This window comes from Myxocyprinus asiaticus, chromosome 10, assembly GCF_019703515.2.
Source record: "Myxocyprinus asiaticus isolate MX2 ecotype Aquarium Trade chromosome 10, UBuf_Myxa_2, whole genome shotgun sequence".
Taxonomy (NCBI): domain Eukaryota; kingdom Metazoa; phylum Chordata; class Actinopteri; order Cypriniformes; family Catostomidae; genus Myxocyprinus; species Myxocyprinus asiaticus.
Genome location: NC_059353.1, coordinates 12,055,083 through 12,076,057, shown reverse-complemented (window position 1 = coordinate 12,076,057; position 20,975 = coordinate 12,055,083). Strand labels below are relative to the sequence as shown.

At 34.3% G+C, this 20,975-nt stretch overlaps 1 protein-coding gene across 2 annotated transcripts in view; it reads left to right on the top strand.

Moving 5' to 3' along the window:
• Positions 1-20,975, top strand: part of LOC127447522 (ankyrin repeat domain-containing protein 10-like) — a 30,391-nt gene that overhangs the window by 484 nt on the left and 8,932 nt on the right. For both annotated transcript variants that reach the window (XM_051709459.1, XM_051709458.1), the window contains exons 2-3: positions 2,824-2,976; positions 5,933-6,024. In XM_051709459.1, the coding sequence (XP_051565419.1) occupies positions 2,824-2,976; positions 5,933-6,024 (245 nt within the window). The remainder of the gene's footprint in view (positions 1-2,823; positions 2,977-5,932; positions 6,025-20,975) is intronic.

The window sequence follows — 20,975 nt, the reverse complement described above, 5'->3', positions numbered from 1 at the left end:
AATTAATTACTATCTAAACAGTATACAAGACTCAAATGCATTAGTCATTATTAGTCAGATACTTAATGAATTGCAATGCATCAGCCAGACCTGCTCGGTGTCAATAACCCAAACACCCACACAATTTCAATATTCATGCATGCGTAAAGCTGCTGTATTGTATGATATGTGATCACAACTACACCATTCAACACTACACAATTAAATAAGTTACATCATGCAAATGTCATCGTGATCAGACATTATCTGACTTGCACTGACAGATCAGATGAAATCGCGCATTCAGTGGGTGATCTGCAGACACTTGTCTTGTTTACGGATGTCTCCAGTGTCTGGTTTTAACAGGCTTGACTCGTGCTGGTGATAAAACATTAGAGACTTGGTCATAAAAGAATCAAGCCACGTAGATTATTACACCTCATTATTATTGTAAGTGTATTATTATTGTTTTCTAATAATGATGGCTTGGAGTGTAGTTTGGCCTTAGGCAATGGTGTTGAACTTCAGGTTTTCACTCTGTCTCACAAGAGCTACATTATCTGTCATGTAGCTGTTGTGTTGTGTTCTCAGATTTCTTGAGGTTATCTAACCAGATGAAATCCAGGGTGTGCAGGAAGCAGCAGGCTGATATAAAGGCCAACCCTTGGTGTTATTTTAAGAAATCTGTTTCTGAAAGGCAAAGGCATTTGCAAGCATGTAAAATGCATGAATATGCATCTCAACATTGAATCGCAGCCACAAAAATTGCATCTTGAAGGGGAATGAGTAGGGTTAATGACTTGACAGAATGACCTCATCTATTGTGGCAGTAAGTTTGTAGCATACACACACATGCAGCACCTTTACTGTAACAATAGTGTTTTGTTATTGGATTTATATGAGGTTGTGTCCATTGAATTATAAAAGCCCACCAATTGTTTCAGATTAAGCTAGGTGATTCAGTTGAATCCAATAAGCAGTGCAGAACCTTAGATGATTCATGAAATAGTCATGAGGAAGCTATATAAATCTCTAACCATTTGGATGGCACTCCCACTTTTTGTTGGTGACTTCATCAGTTGTCTAGAGAAGAGTTGTTTAAAGCACTGACATGAAACCCCCCTAGTTTAGCACCAGTCCTTTAAACCTCAGACTTTAAAAAAAAAGGCTCATGAAATGGGTGTGAAAAGGTGGGTGTGAAGGCGGTGAGGACAGGAGCGAATCAAGCACAACAACTAATTCATGATATAAAGATGACTGAAACAAAAGTATAAGAGTTTTGAGGCACTTTGCTCTATATCAGTCATATGACAAAATGATTAACATGAGAAGAGTGAAGATGATAGGACAGCTTGCAAATCAAAGATTCAAATATTATATTCAGAGTTTTGAGAATGAAGAGAAAGGTCTGTCGTGTTATCCTGTCCATGATCAGATGTACAGAGAAGACGTGATGAAATATGTGTGCCTAAAAAAAGCTGCTTCTTGTTTGGAGTGCTAGAGTAACAGAGCTGCTGCCAAAAAACCTCCTCGGTCTGGTTATCAACTGCGGTCCATTTTGATGAGCTATTTCTTATCTCACCATGTTTTTATGTGTAGAAGTTCATTCTCGTCTCTTTCGCAAATGCTGTTGAACTCGCCTGTAGCCGCTGTCACGTCCGTATGTGATTTTGAATTCTCCACTTTGAATGGAAGCATTCCTTCTCATGAATAATGAAATTAATCATTCAGAATCGAATGAGGTATTAGCGTACTGTACTACCAATCACAACTCAAGAGTTTACGCATATACCTCATAAATTATGACGTTGCTTCAAGATTCTTTTTTAAACCAGAAGAACAAAATGACTTTAAAAAAAAAATAAAAAAATAGCCACTTTTCAGTTAATAAACATAACGAGTGCTATAATTGTTTTCAGTGATGTGCAACCTTTACATATCTGTTAACATCTCAAGAAAAATGTTTTGGGGTTTCATGACCATTTAAGGCAGGCTGCTGTGGGTAGATGAATTACAGGAAGAGTTTAAAATTTTGCAGAAACGAGAATCAAGAAATGTTGAAGCAAAACGGTAAAGCCTTGCCTCCAATACGTAGGAAATAATGTGTCAGTGCCAATTTTTGCTCTTACCCTGGAGCATTAAAGCTAGCAATAGACCAATAGTTCGGTCAGGTCAGTTAATCAGCTGATATTTGGCCATTTTGAGATTGTCTACATCAGCCGATTGACTACTTTTGGTTGAATAACTGAAGTGTTACATGGCTCCCCGATGTGTCAGATACAGACTCTACCGACAGCATCGTCAATGTATAAGAGACCTTTTAGTCAGGTAGATGCCATATTCAATGTGAATTAAGTATCGTGAATGAAAACAAGGTTGTGAGGAATAGACATATAGTTACTTCAATGGGTTAGAACGTTAAATACCTTGACGTTGATCGTTCAGCTGACGAAATTTTAAAAAGATATATTGGCAAAAAAAAAATCCAGTTAACAAAACTCCACAAAGCATGAGTTGTGATAAATCATGGAACGTGATCTAGAACATTTAAACCCTATTTAACTGTACGTCTATCCCTCACAACCTCCTTTAATTCGCGAAAAATTGAATTTCTACCCACCTACCCTGACAAAGGTCTATATTCATGTATTCATTACGTTTTTCAGTCAAGTGCAAGTGAATATTTTGTAAAATGAGATCATTTAATTTCAGCAGTTTTGTGAAGCTACATCTCATTTGCTGTTATGTAAATTGTATATTGTGTATATTGAATTTATAACCGCCACCCTGCGGTTGAGCCATCATTAAACCACTTTTCCCTGTTTCTTCTTCTCTGTCACCCAGCTGGAGTGTGTTATGCGTCTAGTGCAGGTGGGATGTGGTGTGAACTCCATGACCTCTCGCTTTGCTCAGACGCCTGCTCATATTGCTGCCTTCGGAGGTCATCCTCAATGCTTGCTTTGGCTGCTGCAAGCTGGAGCTGATATTAACAGACAGGTAAGAGATCGGTTCCTTATTGGATGGTATAGACAAAAATTGTTCATTTCCTCTGAAACATATGTGCATCAATTTGCTAGGGCTCGGTGGGATAACAGAATATACAGTATACTGTGCAGCGGCGGAAGTGTGTCAACATGCTGTACTGTTTTTACCAGGTTAAATATTTGAGCAGCTTTTAGTGGGCAGTACAGCTTTATATTATTTGGGAGAGCAACAAAACATTGAGGAATGCAAATATATAGAGTGGGATTGTCCCAAACAAGTCAAGCTAAGGAATAACTTTTTATTAAAAAAATGTGATAGGCACAAGATGAAGCTGAGTTTAGGAACTTGCTGTGTTAACATAGAATTCACCTGATGTGTGGTCGGTCACTTTGAATGTAGCTCGAGTATTTGCAGTCCGTTTTACATAAAATCAGTTTTACTGTTTTGAGTTGTTTTTAACTTGTGGTATTTAATGTAAAGCTGTTTTTGCACTGATGCTAGATTTATTTGTTACAAATAACTTTCGTAATAATCCAAGCGCCAAAAGAGAACGACGTAAGAAAACGAGTCGATATACATTTTTGTAGTAATCAACATTATGCCACAAATGCTGTCGATTGAGCTTAACTTGTATTGAACCTGGAATGTTCCTGTAATAATTATTTTGATGTATGCCTTTTTACCTAATATAAATATAAAACTTGAACTTTGAAATAAGATTTTGGCAATAATGGCCACTCCTACAATTTGCCCATATGAGAGTGGAAATATTTATTCACCTTGGCCAAATATTCACATAGGCCATGGGTGCTTTATCACTGTGGTTGTTTCCCTATTTCCATTATAATGTATCAGTATTTTGTTTTTCCTTATGTGCAGGGTTTAGAATTGCCAGTCAGCATGTAGGCAAATTTCTGTTTATTCATAGATTCTCCGCCCCCCCCCACCATTCATTGGTGTTTTACTGCCGAGAAATTAGATTACTAGGCCATGGTTACATAACCAATAATGCGTTGCTGTTCTCCAAATATAGGCTAGTTTGTTATGCATCCCCAATAGCTCAGGCAAATCAACATTAATCATTTAAGGACATCACCCAACCCATCCCTGCCACTGATCTCATATCCACACAGTCTTGTCTTTTTCTGCCTGGATGAATCCAGGGAGAGCAAAGCTGACCTACATTCTTCTCCTGTGAATCACAGCTTTAGCTGAACGGGCTGGGTGATGCTCAGCCACTTGTTTATAAGTTGTCTCAGTGGCTTTCTGTCAGGGTGTAAAGTTTGAGCCTTGCTCTGTCTGATCCACCTGCTCTTAAGAAACGATAAAGGAGAGATTGCACTTTTACTTCCTGTCATATTGTGATGGTTGCCATACTCAGCAATGTGAATAGTCTGTAGAGAGTTGTGCTGTAGAAAACATTTGTAATCTATTAAGATGTACTTAGATTTTTAGTACTTGTAGAGCATATTGTTCACATCTAGGCCTGTCACAATTATAACAATCACTTTATTGCGATTAAGTTGAGATATAAGCAATCATTGTCTACTTTTAAAAAAAACAACCACATTGCTATCTGAATAAGGGAATTTTATGCAAATATAGGAATGTCATGAATAGGGGTGGGTAGAAATATTGATTTTCAGATGCATCGAGATCTTCATATGAACGATATCGATTCTTAAATCCCAAGATCGATCTTTTACTCTCCGCACAACCCTCTGCTACAATGAGAGGAAATCACTCGCATTTGCAACTAAATTTCACGCTATGCAACTAAAGTGTATATGTTTGGCAATTGGCTGGTAATGTTTAGATTTCACTCACCAGTAATTGTGTAGTGTAGTGGAGGAGTATTCAGCAGCGAGATCCTTTCACTGTGTGTTGAGAGTAAAAGTTGTTCCGTGTAATATGTATCCAAAAACGAGATCCACGCGACCCATTTGTCACTGAATAATGTCTCCCTTAATACCCTTTGTGTTCTCTACAGTCAGTTGATGATCAGAAACAACAAAAAATATCAATTTAATTCTAATCATGCATAGCACAGATGATATAAAGCCATTTGAGTCTCTCTTGTTAACATGAGCTCTCATTTACATATGTGTTTTACACAGATGCCGGATTTGTTAAAGAGACAGTACCAGTTTTAGAATGTGTTCAACAAATACTTTTAAATAGTACAAATTATCAGTTAAACAATAAGTATGTATTGTGTTATTTATTGATTGAATACCTGGATTTGTTCATTTTTTAAAAGCCAAGTGAGCAAATTGATAAACGAATAAATATAATTAGTAAAATTAATATTTTCATAATGTACCTAGTAAGAAGGCTCCCTGTATAATCAACAGCATTAGCTAGAAGAGGATTTATTTCATAAGTAAGCAAAAGGGAGATTATAACTATAAATATACCCATATGAATCAATATCAAATCTAAATCAGAATCAAATTGAATTGAGAACTTGTGAATTGGGATGGAATGAAATCAGGAAATCTGTATAAATACCCAGCCCTAGTCACGAAGTGTGCGTTGTTGTCTCTTTCTAGTGTGCATGCTCCAAATGACTCGCACTCAGAGCATGCATTTACACAGAATATGTGTTAGAATTTAAAATTGTGAAAGTTAAGAAATTTGGACAAACATTTATTTCTGTTGCGTAATAATATAATGTTCGGGTTGGCTGGGTCCCAAAGAAACAATGTAAATGCAAAGTGGACTAAAGTGGATCAAAAGAAGAAAGATTTTAAACATTTTAAACTGTTTCCTTTTGTGCAATATTACAAAGTTTACAAAGCCTTGTATTTTAGTGTATGATTCCATGTTCCTGTCAATAAATGAGTAATTAAGGTGTATGTGTGTTAAATTTATACTGTAAGTGACATTTGCAATGTATATGACAATTAATCATCAGCCAGAGTTTCATAATTGTGACAGCCCTATCTTTCCTCACTCTATTTCACAGGACTATGTGGGAGAAACACCCCTCCACAAAGCGGCCCGGGCTGGCAGTATTGACTGCATTAAAACCCTGCTGCTCCAGGGAGCCAAGACAGAGTAAGTCTTATCTCACTACTATTCAGAGTTCATTCAAAGTAACTGTATCTCTCTCTGGCTCTTGGATCCATAAAAATGCCCCACTGGTTCTGCATTTAGGAAGGGCTCCATCAAAACTGAAAAAGTGGATTGGTTTCATGAGTATAGGGTGCTGCATTCCTTTTCTACCACTGCCAAGACAATACGGGAGCTAGCTGCTAGATCTTTCTAGTTGGATCATGTTTCTTCTGTACAAAGACAAATGAGCTCCCATGTCCTGAGAGGTAGAAAATTGACTGGTTTTCAATCTCGGTTTTTGAACCTGCATAAATTATTCATAAATGATTGTCAAATAGTTTTTCTTTTTTTCATGCCTTATAAATTTAGGCAATAAGCAATGAAAGACAGTGGTTAAAAAAAGAATTGCTGTAATACACAGTTTAGGCAAAACACAAAGCAGCGGCAACAGCAATACAAATGACACCAATGTTGAATAAATAGATTATTATAATTAATAATAATCACAATAAGCAATTATTCTGCCTAGCAATATCGTTTATTAACCTAATTGTTGGCCGTTTGCTTAATTTAATTAGGGTTGAAACTAACGATCATTTTTATAATCGATTAATCTTCGATTATTATTATATATATTTTTTTTTATTAATTGGGTTAAAAAATGAAATGTTTATTTCCTATATTTAATTAATTTATTATTATTACTTTCAGGACATATGCGAAACATTTCCTTTACTTGTAAAGCTTAAGAGTAAAATGATCCATCAGGGATGGAGTGGGACAAAAAATTCAGCCCAGTAGGGGGCAAAATGACACCAGAACAAAAATATTAATAATTCTACCCAGCTGAAAAAGACAGAATTATGTTACTGATTACATACATTATGTATTTAAAATTCATACTGTAAGTTTTAAAGTGTAGTGACTCATTACAAGTTTCTAAACTATTCTTTAAAAAAAAAAAAAACACTTTTAATTGTAATGTATGCTTATCCAGTAAAATAACGTTTGCCATAGTATAAATTTACTGGTGAAATTAGACATTACATTTGGCATTATCAGGTCTATCAAATATCAGGATCCTTAGCATTATTATACATTATATTCAGCATACAGTTCACTCAATCATCAGGTTCACTCTTGCGCTGAACAGTCTCATCCTAGACTTTTTGTCTAGACATCCTAAGCTCATTGTATTCTAAATGTGCTTACATGATGAGAAGAAACCATCTAAAACACTTTTAAAGCCAGCACACTTGGACCTCTGAGACAGTGTGACATCCATGAAAGCTGCATAATTAAGCAATTGAAACTGAAATCACAGTATGATTGCACATGTGTAATCAAAATGATTGCGCTCCCTTTCTCCATTGCAATCGGTTTGATTGACGTGGACGCGCGCCCGCGTGCTCGGTAAGGTTTAACGGAGACTTGCTTGTGGTAAAGACAAATGTTTTTTTTTTTTTTTTTTTGCGAAATGGAAATACGACTGATTTTGAATTCATAACTTGTATACATTAAAAAACATAGAAAATAGCATTAAAATGTAAGTTATGCGCTGGAGAGGTCTTAAGCACATGAAACAGTACAAGCACTCTTTCGATGCACCTGATGCAGCAACCGCTCCACATTAAACCGTATGCTTATTATGATCTTCTTTGAAGTGTTTATAAAGTGCTCTCGTGCGTTGGGCATCTTGGGTCATGTTTTTTCCGCTTTTAACACATTCACTGGGCTGTAAAGTGACGTTACTGACAGAGCTTCTCTGTGCTCGCCACAAATATCCAACTAATCGATAATGAAATTAGTTGTCAATGATTTTCATTATGGATAATTATCGATTAGCTGTTGCAGTCCTAAATTTAATCAATGTGAAGTCACAGGTATATGCGCATATTGCCTATCAGCACTGTTATAATCCAAACCAGATTATATAGGCAGAACTATCCGTTTTATAAATCACTTTTTTTGGATGTCCCAATTATTAAAAATAAATAAATATGCAATGAAATTAATTTTAAATTTAATACATATTTTGTTAATATGGAGAATTTCCCTCCCAGTTTATTACATTTTTTATATTTTCAATGTTTCTGTTGGGATATAAATCGCTGTTTCAGTCTACCGTCAGAATACTCATGATTTAACTTTGGACATGCACTCAAAAAAATGAAGTGATTACCCTTAAATGAATTTGAGAGTTTTTACAAGCAAGTTAATTGAATTCAAATTAAGTCAGTTTCATTCAGCCAAAATAATTTAGTTGGATTAGATCAAATCAATGTACTATAGTAGTTTTAACTCTATTAGGTTTGTCAAACTACATTTACTAATATTTAATTTTCTTACATTGGTCCAACTTATTTTAATTATTAATCATTAGTGTATGCCTGGTGAGCAAGTGTAAGGACAGTGAAACTGTTGCTCTGTGAATTTGATAGCAACTGCTTATAGACATAAAATATCAAATTAAGTTTTACTTGAAAGTGAAAGTACATTCTCAACCTAAGCACAAATGCCAGTTTTCACCACAATGGTAAACCCCATACACCAGCCTAACAGACTCCCTTTTTAAACACTAATATAAAAGAACATTAACAAATCTTCTCCTATTCTCATCTTGCTCAGAAATGCATAAAATAACAGGTTAGATTTTATTTTAGTGTCCTTGTTACAGTGTAATTACACAAGTAATTACTGATTATTACTAATTAACAACATGTACGTTCTATTGGTTTAGGGTTAGGTTAAGGGTTTGGTTTAGGGTTAGTTGCTTGTAATTATGCATAATTGACCGTTATTACTTTAGTCGATACATGTAATGTGTAACAAGGACACTGTAAAATAAAGTGTTACCAAATAACATTTATAACAATATTTGTTCACCCATACCAGTCTCATGCAAAGCATGCTGGAAAATGGAATTCCCCTGCCCAGTTCCATCAGTGCTACAGAATGTTTTATGTAGTCCAAACTCAAATGGATTAAGTAAACTTCAAATTTACACATTTAATGGGATAGAATGCAATGAAATTATGTTTTGACAAAATCTTCTAGAATTGTGTAGCTGTAGTTCATTTTAATTAAGTAAACTGAACAACCTGTAAATAACCTTTTTTTATGCTCTCCTGGTCATCCAAGTTGAAATAAATGCTTTTCCTATTATAGAATCCACTTTGGTGGCAGGGCTTATGTACACCCAATCCATTTTTACATTTATTTTGATGGAGTTCTTTTTAAATGTGTGACCAGATTTGGAATTGGCTTTGTTTTGGCTGATTGTGAAATGTATTCTGAATTGAGTAATTTGATGACTTCTATCACATCTTCTATAATCTCCTGTGAAGAGCAGAGGTAAAATCTTTTTTTTTTTTTTTTCCTTCACTTTTAGATTGTGTTTTTATTACAAGGTTGCAAACTCTGTTGCACATTTCATCATGGCTCAAAAGCAAACAAATTCTTCTTGGTTGCTAAGGAGCTTTTTCCTTGTTAGGAGATATGTAGAAATGGAGCATGAGGGATAATCAAACCCATCGTGTGTAGGCAATTGTGCACTCCTCAAAATGTATCTGCAAATGGTCAGACAGCTCATTTACTCTGATGTTTTTAGCCAAATGATTTGATCTAGGTGTACCAGTTTAGCTTTTGTTAGTTGTAAAATTAGAAAATTAAAAACTGACTGGGGCTTATTGTGTCCCCGGTACCATCTGGTTTGTATTAAATTTGACCAATATATTTTTTCTTTCTCATGACAAATACAGATTGTTTCTATTCAAGTGTTAAGATAACTGATATAAAGAATAAAATGTTATTTATTCTATTAATGCTTTTTGTTACAATCATTGAATCATTAGACTACAACAATTAGACTACCTGTTGCTTATTCTTTAGTAACTCGCCAAATGATGCCATTTATCGGAAGACCATAAAAAAACCATAACTAATTAAGTAGAAAAGTATGAATATCTGTTAAAAATGTCTGCAAAATTATTATTGGTCTTTCTGTAGTTAGTAATAACATGACATTATCACATTTCTTTAGGCAATTCAAAAGATGTAATGACTCTATATCTTGTTCAAAAGACAATAAATTAGAAATTATACAAAAATAGTGCAAGAATATGCATGGAAACAACACTTGTAATGTAGAATTTTGTAAACAGAACCAACTGGAAAATAATAGGCACATATCTATACAGATATGTGTATGTAGACCTATATTACATGCTTGTTTTTTATATATTTTTAAGGCAATCTACAATCACGTTTTTTCAAACCGCACAATGATGACTGCAAGACATTACAGCTTCATTTTCTGTTACAGCATCATTTTCTGCAAAAATTTTCTGCAAAGCAGAAATGTGTTGTGAAATGCGCTATATATATATAAAAATTACTTGACTGGACTTATTTGCAACATCTTGATGCATCTTGTGCAGAAATTTGATTTAGATTAGGTTGATATAATTAGAAGTTCACCTTCTTATGGAGCATTTGTTTAGAAAATGCAGTGTGACTACTTTGCAGAGGGATTTTGACCGAAGCTCTTATATTAGTGATATTTATTGTCAACAGATCTCCAGGGTGTTGCAACAAGACTCATCCTTAGATTTGATTCTTCTTGGCATCCCTTAAATGCCACTTTAATAAATTGTACAGCACACATGCATTTAATGATGGTGTGATAATATACATGCAGAAGTGCTCTTGTTGCTCGTTCTGGAGACAGACAACAGTAAACTCAAAACAGACTCTCGCCAGCTCATATCTCTTGACAATGAGAAATGCCACTTGGAATAGTCCATTTATTCAGGATTACCTTATTGATAATGGTGGATATATAGGAAATGAACTATATCTGATGTTCCACAGAAGCACATGAAACTAACTTTTCCATTAGTGACAGAACCTCCACTGAACATCTTTTTGTTCAATTGTATCAATTCAAATGGAACTTTCCATTGTCATTTAAACTACTCTGCTGAAAAAACAGCTTAAACCATCCTAAGGAGGTGAGTTGGTCTCCCAGCCTGGTCAAGCTGTGTAGGGTGGGAAACCAGCTGGCCAACCAGCTACACCAGTTTAGACAAGCAAGCCATCTTAGACTGGTTTAAGCTTATTTTTTTCAGTGAGGTACCAGATAATGAGATGTGCTGAATAGGGTTAAAAATTATTGTAATTCAATATAGTTAATAATATGTGTTCTCTCTATGCTTTAGGTTGTAACTTAATTACCGGCAGTCAAGCATGTTTTGAAGTGCAAATGTATGATGTCATTTGTGGAACAGCAGATAAATTAGTGTGCCTATTAGTGTGCTTATAATTGTTTCCTGTAGGCTTTTGGTCTAAAGAATACAAATGCCTGCTGCATACACAAGAACTAAAAATGTTATACCACATTTGAAGTTCTGCTGCTTTGAATGCCGTATGATCATAACATTATAAATATGTTGAAGTCCTTTACTGAACATAAGAAAAGTGAAAAAATTTTAGACAAAAACTTTCTTTGTCAAATAGTTGTTTGATCTCATTTAACGTAATATGAGATCACATTAAACTCTAATGATGATGCGTGAGAGCAGCACTGCAGCTCGCGCCTGACTGAGGAGAGGGAAGAATTACACAGCTCACAGTCCAGACGCACTCTAAACTTTCCAAACAGCTTCAGGTGATGTAGATCGCAAAGTATGAGGGAATAATACAAAATAAATAAATACAGAAGCACTTGTTTTGAAATAAGCGGAGCTGGAGCTGCCGCTCCGCTGAAGCAAAACCTGTCAAGCGTCTTTAAAGGAAACACCCCGGCGTTATATCTTTAAGTGTTATAGCCTTATTAAAGTTAAAATAATACAGAAGCAGATCATGTAAATAACTACAAACTCTGAAACTGTTATTTCTCTGTGCGGTCAGCGCCTCTTCTATGAGTTGCGCGAATGTCCCGATGTGAGGGGAAGAGATTGTAACTGCACCTGGCTGAGGCACACACTGTCGCAGGGACACTCATCCCTCGAGCGAGCACGCTTAATGCAGCTAGATTATAAAGTGATGGCTTGTGACTTACTGAATCATAATATATGTGTCACTGTGCATTTCTTATCGTGAAGAAAATTGGCAATGTGCAGCTTTATTAATAAGAGAGAGTTTGTTTTTTTGTGAGTTAAAGATGGATTGAAGTGAACAGAAAGGTGAGAGAGGGTAGTCTTTGCCCCATTACACACTGCAACAAAATACATTTTTGATTTGTTGTTGTGTTGGCTTGTTTTCCAATATAAATATCTAAAACTCCTTTAAAACAACATACATTTACTTTAGCAGCTATACTGCAGAAGAAAAAATTGTTATCTGAGAATGTTGAATATAATATTAAAAATACAAATATTTTAAAATATCTAAAAATCCTTTAAAAAAAAAGATGCATTCACCTGAGAAGCAGCATATTAGATATTTAGACTTGTTTTTAGAGAATCTTGTTTTAGATCTTGAATATAAGTATATTTTGTCTTTACTGCACTCAGAAGTATAACCAAACGAAAAAATACACTTAAATACAAAATACACTTATATTTAAGACACATTCTCTTAAAACAAATATCTTATATGTTGCTTCTCAAGTAAATGTATCTTGTTTTAAGGATTTTTAGACCATTTTAAATGGAAAACAAGACAAAAACACTTGATAACAATAGGATTTTTTGCAGTGAATTTCTTTACTGAATTAAAGTATTTTTTCCCCTTTAATTCACTGAATGTCATTTAGAGGTATTTTAAAAAGATGATTGTGTCCTCTTTATTGTTAGTAAGCATGTTTAATACAACCTTTTAAGTCGGGGCACAAGCTGAATAATCAGTTAAGAGCTAATCGTTGCAATAATCGCAGAATAGTCAAATAATCATTCTAATAATCGTTAGATTAATCGATTATCAAAAGAATTGTTAGTTGCAGCCCTAATGTCAGATTATATTATGTGAAAGTGTCTTAGTATCTTTAACTAGTTTTTGGATGGAATGGGAAAGATTTTAAAGTTCATGGCTTTCTTAAATGTGTGTGGGGATTTATTCAGGTTTTAGCTAAACTCTGATTGTGGTTCAAATTGAAAAAAACAACAACAAAAAAACACACCCCTCGCACACTTGAACAGTTTCAGGAAGGCGTTTAATACACAAACACATGTATAGGCAACTGAGAGAAGAAAATCCCCCAAAATTCTGTACAAACTCAGTGTTGTTACGTCACTTATTCCCATGATTGAACAATGATGTTTCAGACAAAGACCTTCTCCTATTGGCACCATACGTATCGATAAGCTTAAAAAAAAAAAAAAAAAAAAAAATATATATATATATATATATTAGAATCTTTTGAGCAATAAACATTTCTTTTTTATGAAACATGTCTGTGACAGAGGTAACTTGAAGTCTGGCAATAAATATTGTTTAAGATGCTGTTTCCAAATAACATGTGGCATTCAAATCAGAAAAGGGAGAAACATTTTGGCTTTGGGGATCTAGGGGTTATTTTTAAGGGTTCAGTTAGTGCATGCTGTTTTTACTGTCCTATTGGAAATGCTTTTGAGACCATGATGAAATGTGCATTTATCAGCTGGACAAATACTATTGTTGATATTTATTTTATTATGGCAGTATGAACAATGTTTCAAAAGTGGTAGTGGCGCTGAAGCCCCATGCAGCATTAAGCCAGGAATATGTTTCCCAATGATAGCTGTAGTGTGTTTATTTAACTGATCTTTTAAAATAAAGGGATTTTGTAATGTAGATAGGAGATTGAGGGGAGAGAGGGTTTTTTGGCTTTTCAATTTTGTTGTATTTTAAGAACCTTTTTAAACATCTGCCTTGAATACAAGAAAAAAAAAAAAAGCCATTCTCCTTTTGCTTAAACATACACTTTTTGTTTTTAATTTCATATTACTAATTCCTATATGGAACCATCTCAGCTAACAGGTTTATAGCAATAATTTAGTTAACTTGCTGTTCTTATAAATGGTCAGGCTTTGTGTGTCCAAATATCAGCATAATACTTGTAAAATAGGAGGTAGGCTGTTGTTGGACAAAAACTAAAGTTATAATAAAAACTCTTCCAAATCTACATGACCTAAAAGGGATGCAAAACTGGATATTTTATCTGTTTCTTTTCCTGCAGATTTATCTTGAACACTGGTAGCTTCGACTTGAAAGCTTTTAACTTTCCTTTCTGGAGAAACCATGACAACCACCGGCATACAAAGTATATACGCTCACTGAGCACTTAATTAGAAACACTATACTAATACTGGGTTGGGCCTCCCTTTTGCTCTCAAAACCTCAGTCCTTTGTGGCATGGATTTCAAAAGATGTTGGAAACATTCCTTTTGAAATTCTGATCCATGTTGACATGATTGCATCACGCAATTTCTGCAGATTTGTCAGCTGCACATTCATTCTGCGAATCTCCCATTCAACCATGTCCCAAAGGTTTTCTATTCGATTCAGATTTAGTGACTGGGAAGGCCACTGAAGAACAGTGAACTCATTGTCATGTTCATGAAACCAGTTTGAGACTACTTTTGCTTTGTGACATGGTGCATTATCATGCTGGAAGAAGCCATTAGAAGATGGGTAAATTGTGGCCGTGAAGGGATGCACATGGTCAGCAACAATACTCAAATAGGTTATGGCATTCAAGTGATGATTTATTGGTATTAACAGGCCCAAAGTGTGCCAGGAAATCATTCCCCTCACCTGTTGACACAGTGCAAGTTGAGTCCATGGATTCTTGCTGTTTACGCCAAATTCTGACCCTACCATCTGTGTGTCTCGGCAGAAATCGAGACCAGACCAGGCTACGTTTTTCCAGTCTTCTATTGTCCAGTTTTGGTGAGCCTGTGCCCACTGCAGTCTCCGCTTTCTGTTCTTGGCTGGCAGAAGTGGAACCCGACGTTTCCGTCCACAGAACTGCCGCTCACTGGATGTTTTTTGTTTTTGGCACCATTCGGCGTAAACTCTAGAGACTGTTGTGCGTGAAAATCCAGGAGATCTGCAGTTACAATAAAACTCAAACCAGCCCATCTGGGGGAATAAATATATATATTTTTATTTATTATGTTTTAAATATCCTGATGAAGATATGAAGATAACCCACTCCAAAACAAACCCCAAATTCTTCTTAAAAATGCCCTGGAATCAGCTTCAAAATCATTATCTTGAAAGTCTGGATGTTGTTTTTCTTCTGTCTTTGGCTTACTTGCCTTTTCTTGACCTTAATGATAATTTTGAACATTAACGGCTGAATTCTCCAGATTGACAAAATGTGTACCTCAGTTGTTTTTGCTTGTTGTCACTTAGCTTCCTGACTACTTGAAAGAATGGAAACAGTTGGTCCCTCTTCATTCATTTAAATCTTGGTTAGTCGCTCTTTATATTGTATTGAAATGTTTTCAACAATTCAATCTTTATCTAAACCTCCTTAAATGAAACCAACATGTCCATTTTCTTTGATACGGAATGTTCCACACTTTTTTTGTACTTAAAACCTCAGGGTTCTCTTGCCGGTTTAACGTAAACTTCATGATGCTCACTTGTTCAGCTTCTTACTATGTTCTTCTTAACCCTGAGTTATGTTCTCAAGTGTACATTTTAATCTTTTTTTTTTTTTTTTTTTTTTTTTTTATGACCTTGTTTCATTTAAAGTCTGTTTAGGAGACTTTTTAGATAAAATATCCAGTTGAATTGACCGTTATTTGTTAAGTGTCCTCATTTTAATGTCAGTCAAATGTATTTTAATGCATCAAATGTATACTGTACCTTAAAATTAAAATCTAGTCATGTAAAAGCCGTGGCCTAGACTTAATGTACTCTTGACACATTGAGACATCCCAACATGTCATATCATTTTGTTCCTCATCATATACCAAAAAGTAGCAAAATAAATGGAAAAAAAAATCTAGTCACTAACCGTTTAAAACAAAGCTTTTGTTTCTTTAGTTATTTTCTCTCCCTAAGCCCTCAATCCAAAGGTTTGGCAGAAGGAAGTGTGGTCCAGGTAGCATGGTAGTGTAGGAGTTCAGGTTAAAGCACAGGCTTAAATAACATCAGTTTAAATTTACTAGACCTGTATTTTGTTTAACGCTTATGTAACCTGTCTTCATCTTCTGTCTTAAGACTTTGTTGCATAGAGTTAAGCTGTTTGCATATACAATGTCGCCTGCAGAGTTTACCCTATATGATGATAAAACATGTTTTTTTCATGAATCATCTGTCACCTTTGTCCTTATGAAAGTGACATGATGACAAAAGAAATGGAGATTGCTTTCTATTAACTGTTGCCACAAAATTCTAGAGAACGTCTACACATCTCAATGTTTTGCAGCTATTGAATTCGAAATGACTTGACTTTTTCAAGTAATTCTAGAAAAGGGGAAGAGCATTCCAAATAGACACTGCTGACTCACTCCACAAGTCCCCTCAACGAAACTGCACTGTTGTGGCATTAGGAGCGTTCTCACTATCGCTCCCTTCAGTTCCAACACACTGGCAAACTGTTGAGGTATTTCATGAGGTGATTGGTTTTACTGATAGGACATTTTGTACCTAGAAGTTTCAAAAGACAAAGCTTTTGATTTTAGATCTAGTTTTTCTTTTTGACCTGCATGCTTTGCTTACTTATGCCCTTAAATCAATGCAGTTGTTGTGTATTTATTTCCTGTTTAATTTCAATGTTTTTTTGTTTTGTAGACTAACCATAGGACGTATGTATAGGACAGGTCTAATCAGTTCCTTCTCAGTCTGGTCAAGACTCAAGAGTAAGCATGGTCGGAGAACTGATGCTCAGAAAGTTATGTGTTAGGGCTCAACAAATGGAAGGGAATTTGTCAAGTCAGAATAGAGAGTAGCAAAGCATATGGAATGAAGAACAAAAAATGAATGCTTCTGTCTCATTACTGTAACAAAATTGTCATTCACCATGCAAGTGCTGCAGTTCTTTACAGTGCTGCATACTGAAATTACCAGGAAACAATGGCAACCCTGCCAGGTCTCGTATACAAACTTATTCAAATATTGAAAATGTCCATATTGTTCTGTTTTAAGACTAAAGCTGCTAAAGTTGACGAGAGATGAATAAAACATTTGTGTAATGCTGATAAATTATAATGTGGTAACACTTTACAATTAGATTGTATTAGTTAACATTAAGTAACGCAATAGTTAACATGAACTAACAATGAACAATACTTTAACAGTATTTATTAATCTTGGTTAATGTGAAGTTCTACATACACTAATACATTTTTACATTAAAAAGTTGTGTACATAAGTCAATTCAGTATGAACTAAAATGAACTAATAATTTGGGGTGGGTAGAAATATCGATTTTCAGATGCATCGAGATCTTCATATGAACGATATCGATTCTTAAATCCCAAGATCTATCTTTTACTCTCCACACAACCCTCTACTACAATGAGAGGAAATCACTCGCATTTGCAACTAAATTTCACGCTATGCAACTAAAGTGTATATGTTTGGCAATTGGCTGGTAATGTTTAGATTTCACTCACCAGTAATTGTGTAGTGTAGTGGAGGAGTATTCAGCAGCGAGATCCTTTCACTGTGTGTTGAGAGTAAAAGTTGTTCCGTGTAATATGTATCCAAAAACGAGATCCACGCGACCCATTTGTCACTGAATAATGTCTCCCTTAATACCCTTTGTGTTCTCTACAGTCAGTTGTTGGTCAAAAAATAACAAAACAAAAAATATTTAATTCTAATCACGCATGGCATGAAGAGATAAAGCCAATCGAGTCTCTCTCATTAACATGCTTATTTACAGATGCTCTTTACAGAAATGACAGTTTTGTTTAAGAGAAAGTACCGGTTTTAGCACCTGTTCAACAAATCAGTGTAAATACTTGTAAATATTATAAATTATGCAATTAAACAACATGTAACAAAAATAATATATGAAATATAATATCTTATTTATTGATTAAATAAATTGATTGTTTCATTTTAAAAAGCCAAAATGTGAGCAAATTAATGATAAACTAATAAATATAATTAGTAAAATTAACATTTTCATAATGTACCTAGTAAGAAGGCTCCCTGTATAATCAACAGCATTAGCTGGAAGAGGATTTATTTCATATGTAAGCAAAAGGGAGATTATAACTATAAATATACCCATATGAATCGATATCTAATCGAGAGCTTGTGAATCGGAATCAAATCGGGAAATCTATATCAATACCCAGCCCTACTAATGCTGAACAAAGAACAATAGTATTTTAATAAATTAACATTAACCAAGATTAATGATTTGCTATTAAAAAACAAAATCATCACCTATTTTTAATGCATTTACTTTTAAGGAAAACAAAGAAATACAAAAAAACCAAATTGATCAAAGTTACTTAAATCCATTGGCAGCCATATTCAAAACACAAGTCATTAAGTATGAATTAAGAATTTGTCAGTAACCAGATTTTTTTTTAGGACAGCCCATGTCACAAGTGCATGTCTAGACAAAAATAAAGTTGATTAAGTTTGATTAAAGCTTTGTACATTTTAATTTTACATTTTGGATTCCATGTTGTTGTTTTATTTAGTCTTTAATTCCAGAGTTCCACAACTGCCAATTATGGAACATATGGGAAAGGTGATAAATGAAACAAAAACATATTTCCGTTAAATAAGATGAAGGTAAATTGGCTGTTGATGAGTGCGAACGTACACTTTCATTCTGTTTATTAGATTTACTTTCATTGAAAAGGGTTCAACAAAGCAAAGCATTTTCCTACTTGGCTCTAGCTTGTCAGTCGTTTGAATCCTGCCAATCTTCTTTTTTTTTTTTTTTGCACTCAAGCCATGTACACCACTGCAGCTAAATATGGTTGTCACTCCTTTTCTCAATTCTGTTCTGTACAAACCAAGTTCGGTTATTAGCAGGAGTGTTCTAGGATTCTACAACCAAAAATTCGGGTAGTGACAACTATATTTTCTTTCAAATTTTGAAAATTCAAACAAGTGTATTAAACAACTACATATTAATGTGGTCACTGAAAGCTTGTTTGAGGTGCAGTGCTAGAAAAATAGTATTGCAACAACTAATTGATAAAACCAATAATAATTGATAATGAAAATTAGGTCTGTATCGATACAATCAAATATCGATATATCGCGATATTTTTTTCTCATGACATTGTATCGATACTTTAGATCCATGAATCTATATTTATATTAAACTATTTGTGTATTCATATCATGTAAACACAACAAAGTTGGCATACTATTACTTCAAAATCAAATTAACGAGCCCACCAAGAGACAAAAACATGATGTTTTGAGCTACATTCTCTAGACATCAGTATATAACTGAAATATACCCTAATGAATTGAAATTGGAATTCATTCGTAATCAAATCAAATTATGATGTCTTGATTTATCTCAGTATATCGACTTGTGACGTGTATTGCAGTACGTATCGTGAGGTGCCAGCCGATACCCAGCCCTAATGAATATAATCAATTAATAAAATAATAATAATGTAAAACAGGTTAAGATGTTAGCATCCATGTTTTTTGTTACAGCCACAATATGCCAAAACATTGTTATTTTTTCCCCTGAAATATCTGTTACATAGTAACTGCTATACTTTTTAAATAGATTTTCTTTAGATCATTATTTACTAGAACATTAAGTATCAAGAACTAAATGAAAATCTACATTAATCACAGCATTAGTTGTCCCATTCTTTATCTTTTACAATATGAAACTGAAATTACCTCCCATTAAAGGTGCCAGAAATCTGACCTAACTTTGTGAACATTGTGAACAATATTTAAACTAAACAAGAGCATAATACATTTTTTCAGTGAAACAGCTTCAGGCCCCCAGTTCCAGATAAATGATGCATGTGCATGAAGATTACATCCATTTTATTGATATCTTGGGAAAAATCATATCTGTTTATATTTATGGAATATCTTCCAACTCTGTAGCAAAGGATGACATTTAATAAAACTAACTATTTTGTATTTCAAATAGCTAGTAAACTGTGTATTACATTACCATCATTTGTACAGAAAGATGACTGAGCAGAGAGTTATACAGTAATATACTGTACAGCCAAAGTCCCTACAAATTATAAAGGAAAAAGTATAAAGTAATATATGTATATAACTGCATAAAAGTTCATTAGTGGTTCTTTCAATATTTGCTGCTTTTATGACCTGTGCATAGACTTTAAATTTGTACACAACACCTATTTGTATTCATTTTGTTCCTTAAGAATCACACATACATATAAATATATATGTATGTGTGATTCTTAAGGAACAAAATGAATACAAATAGGTGTTGTGTACAAATTTAAAGTCTATGCACAGGTCATAAAAGCAGCAAATATTGAAAGAACCACTAATAAACTTTTATGCAGTAAACATAACAAGAATATTCCACTCAAAGTCCTCACAGATGCCATCTCAAAGTAATAGCCAATTCACAATATTTCTGCAATGATTTCAGATTCCTTGCACCTACGAGGTTAATTTCAAATGGAGACCTGCCATGATAGCCACAGACTTCCTAAACATGTTTCTTTAATGTTAAAAATCTCTTTTTGATTGCAAAACGTCTTTGGAAGCATTCATGTTTTTCTTCAGATTTGGGTAGGATTAAATGGGGAGGGTCTGTCCAAGTGAAAAAAAAATTATTTTTATTTTGCATTCACTGGAAATTGTATTTTATTTTTTTTAGATGTTTGATTTGTAGGTGTGTTTTATGTGTTGGAATGAATGTGTCTGGACTGTGGTCTAGTAAGACAGGGGTTTTAAGGTTTCAAATGTGTGTGTGATGTGTGTGTGTATAATAAATATATATATACATACATATACACACACACACATACACACATATATATATATATATATATATATTGTTTTCTAATAATGAATCCATGAAT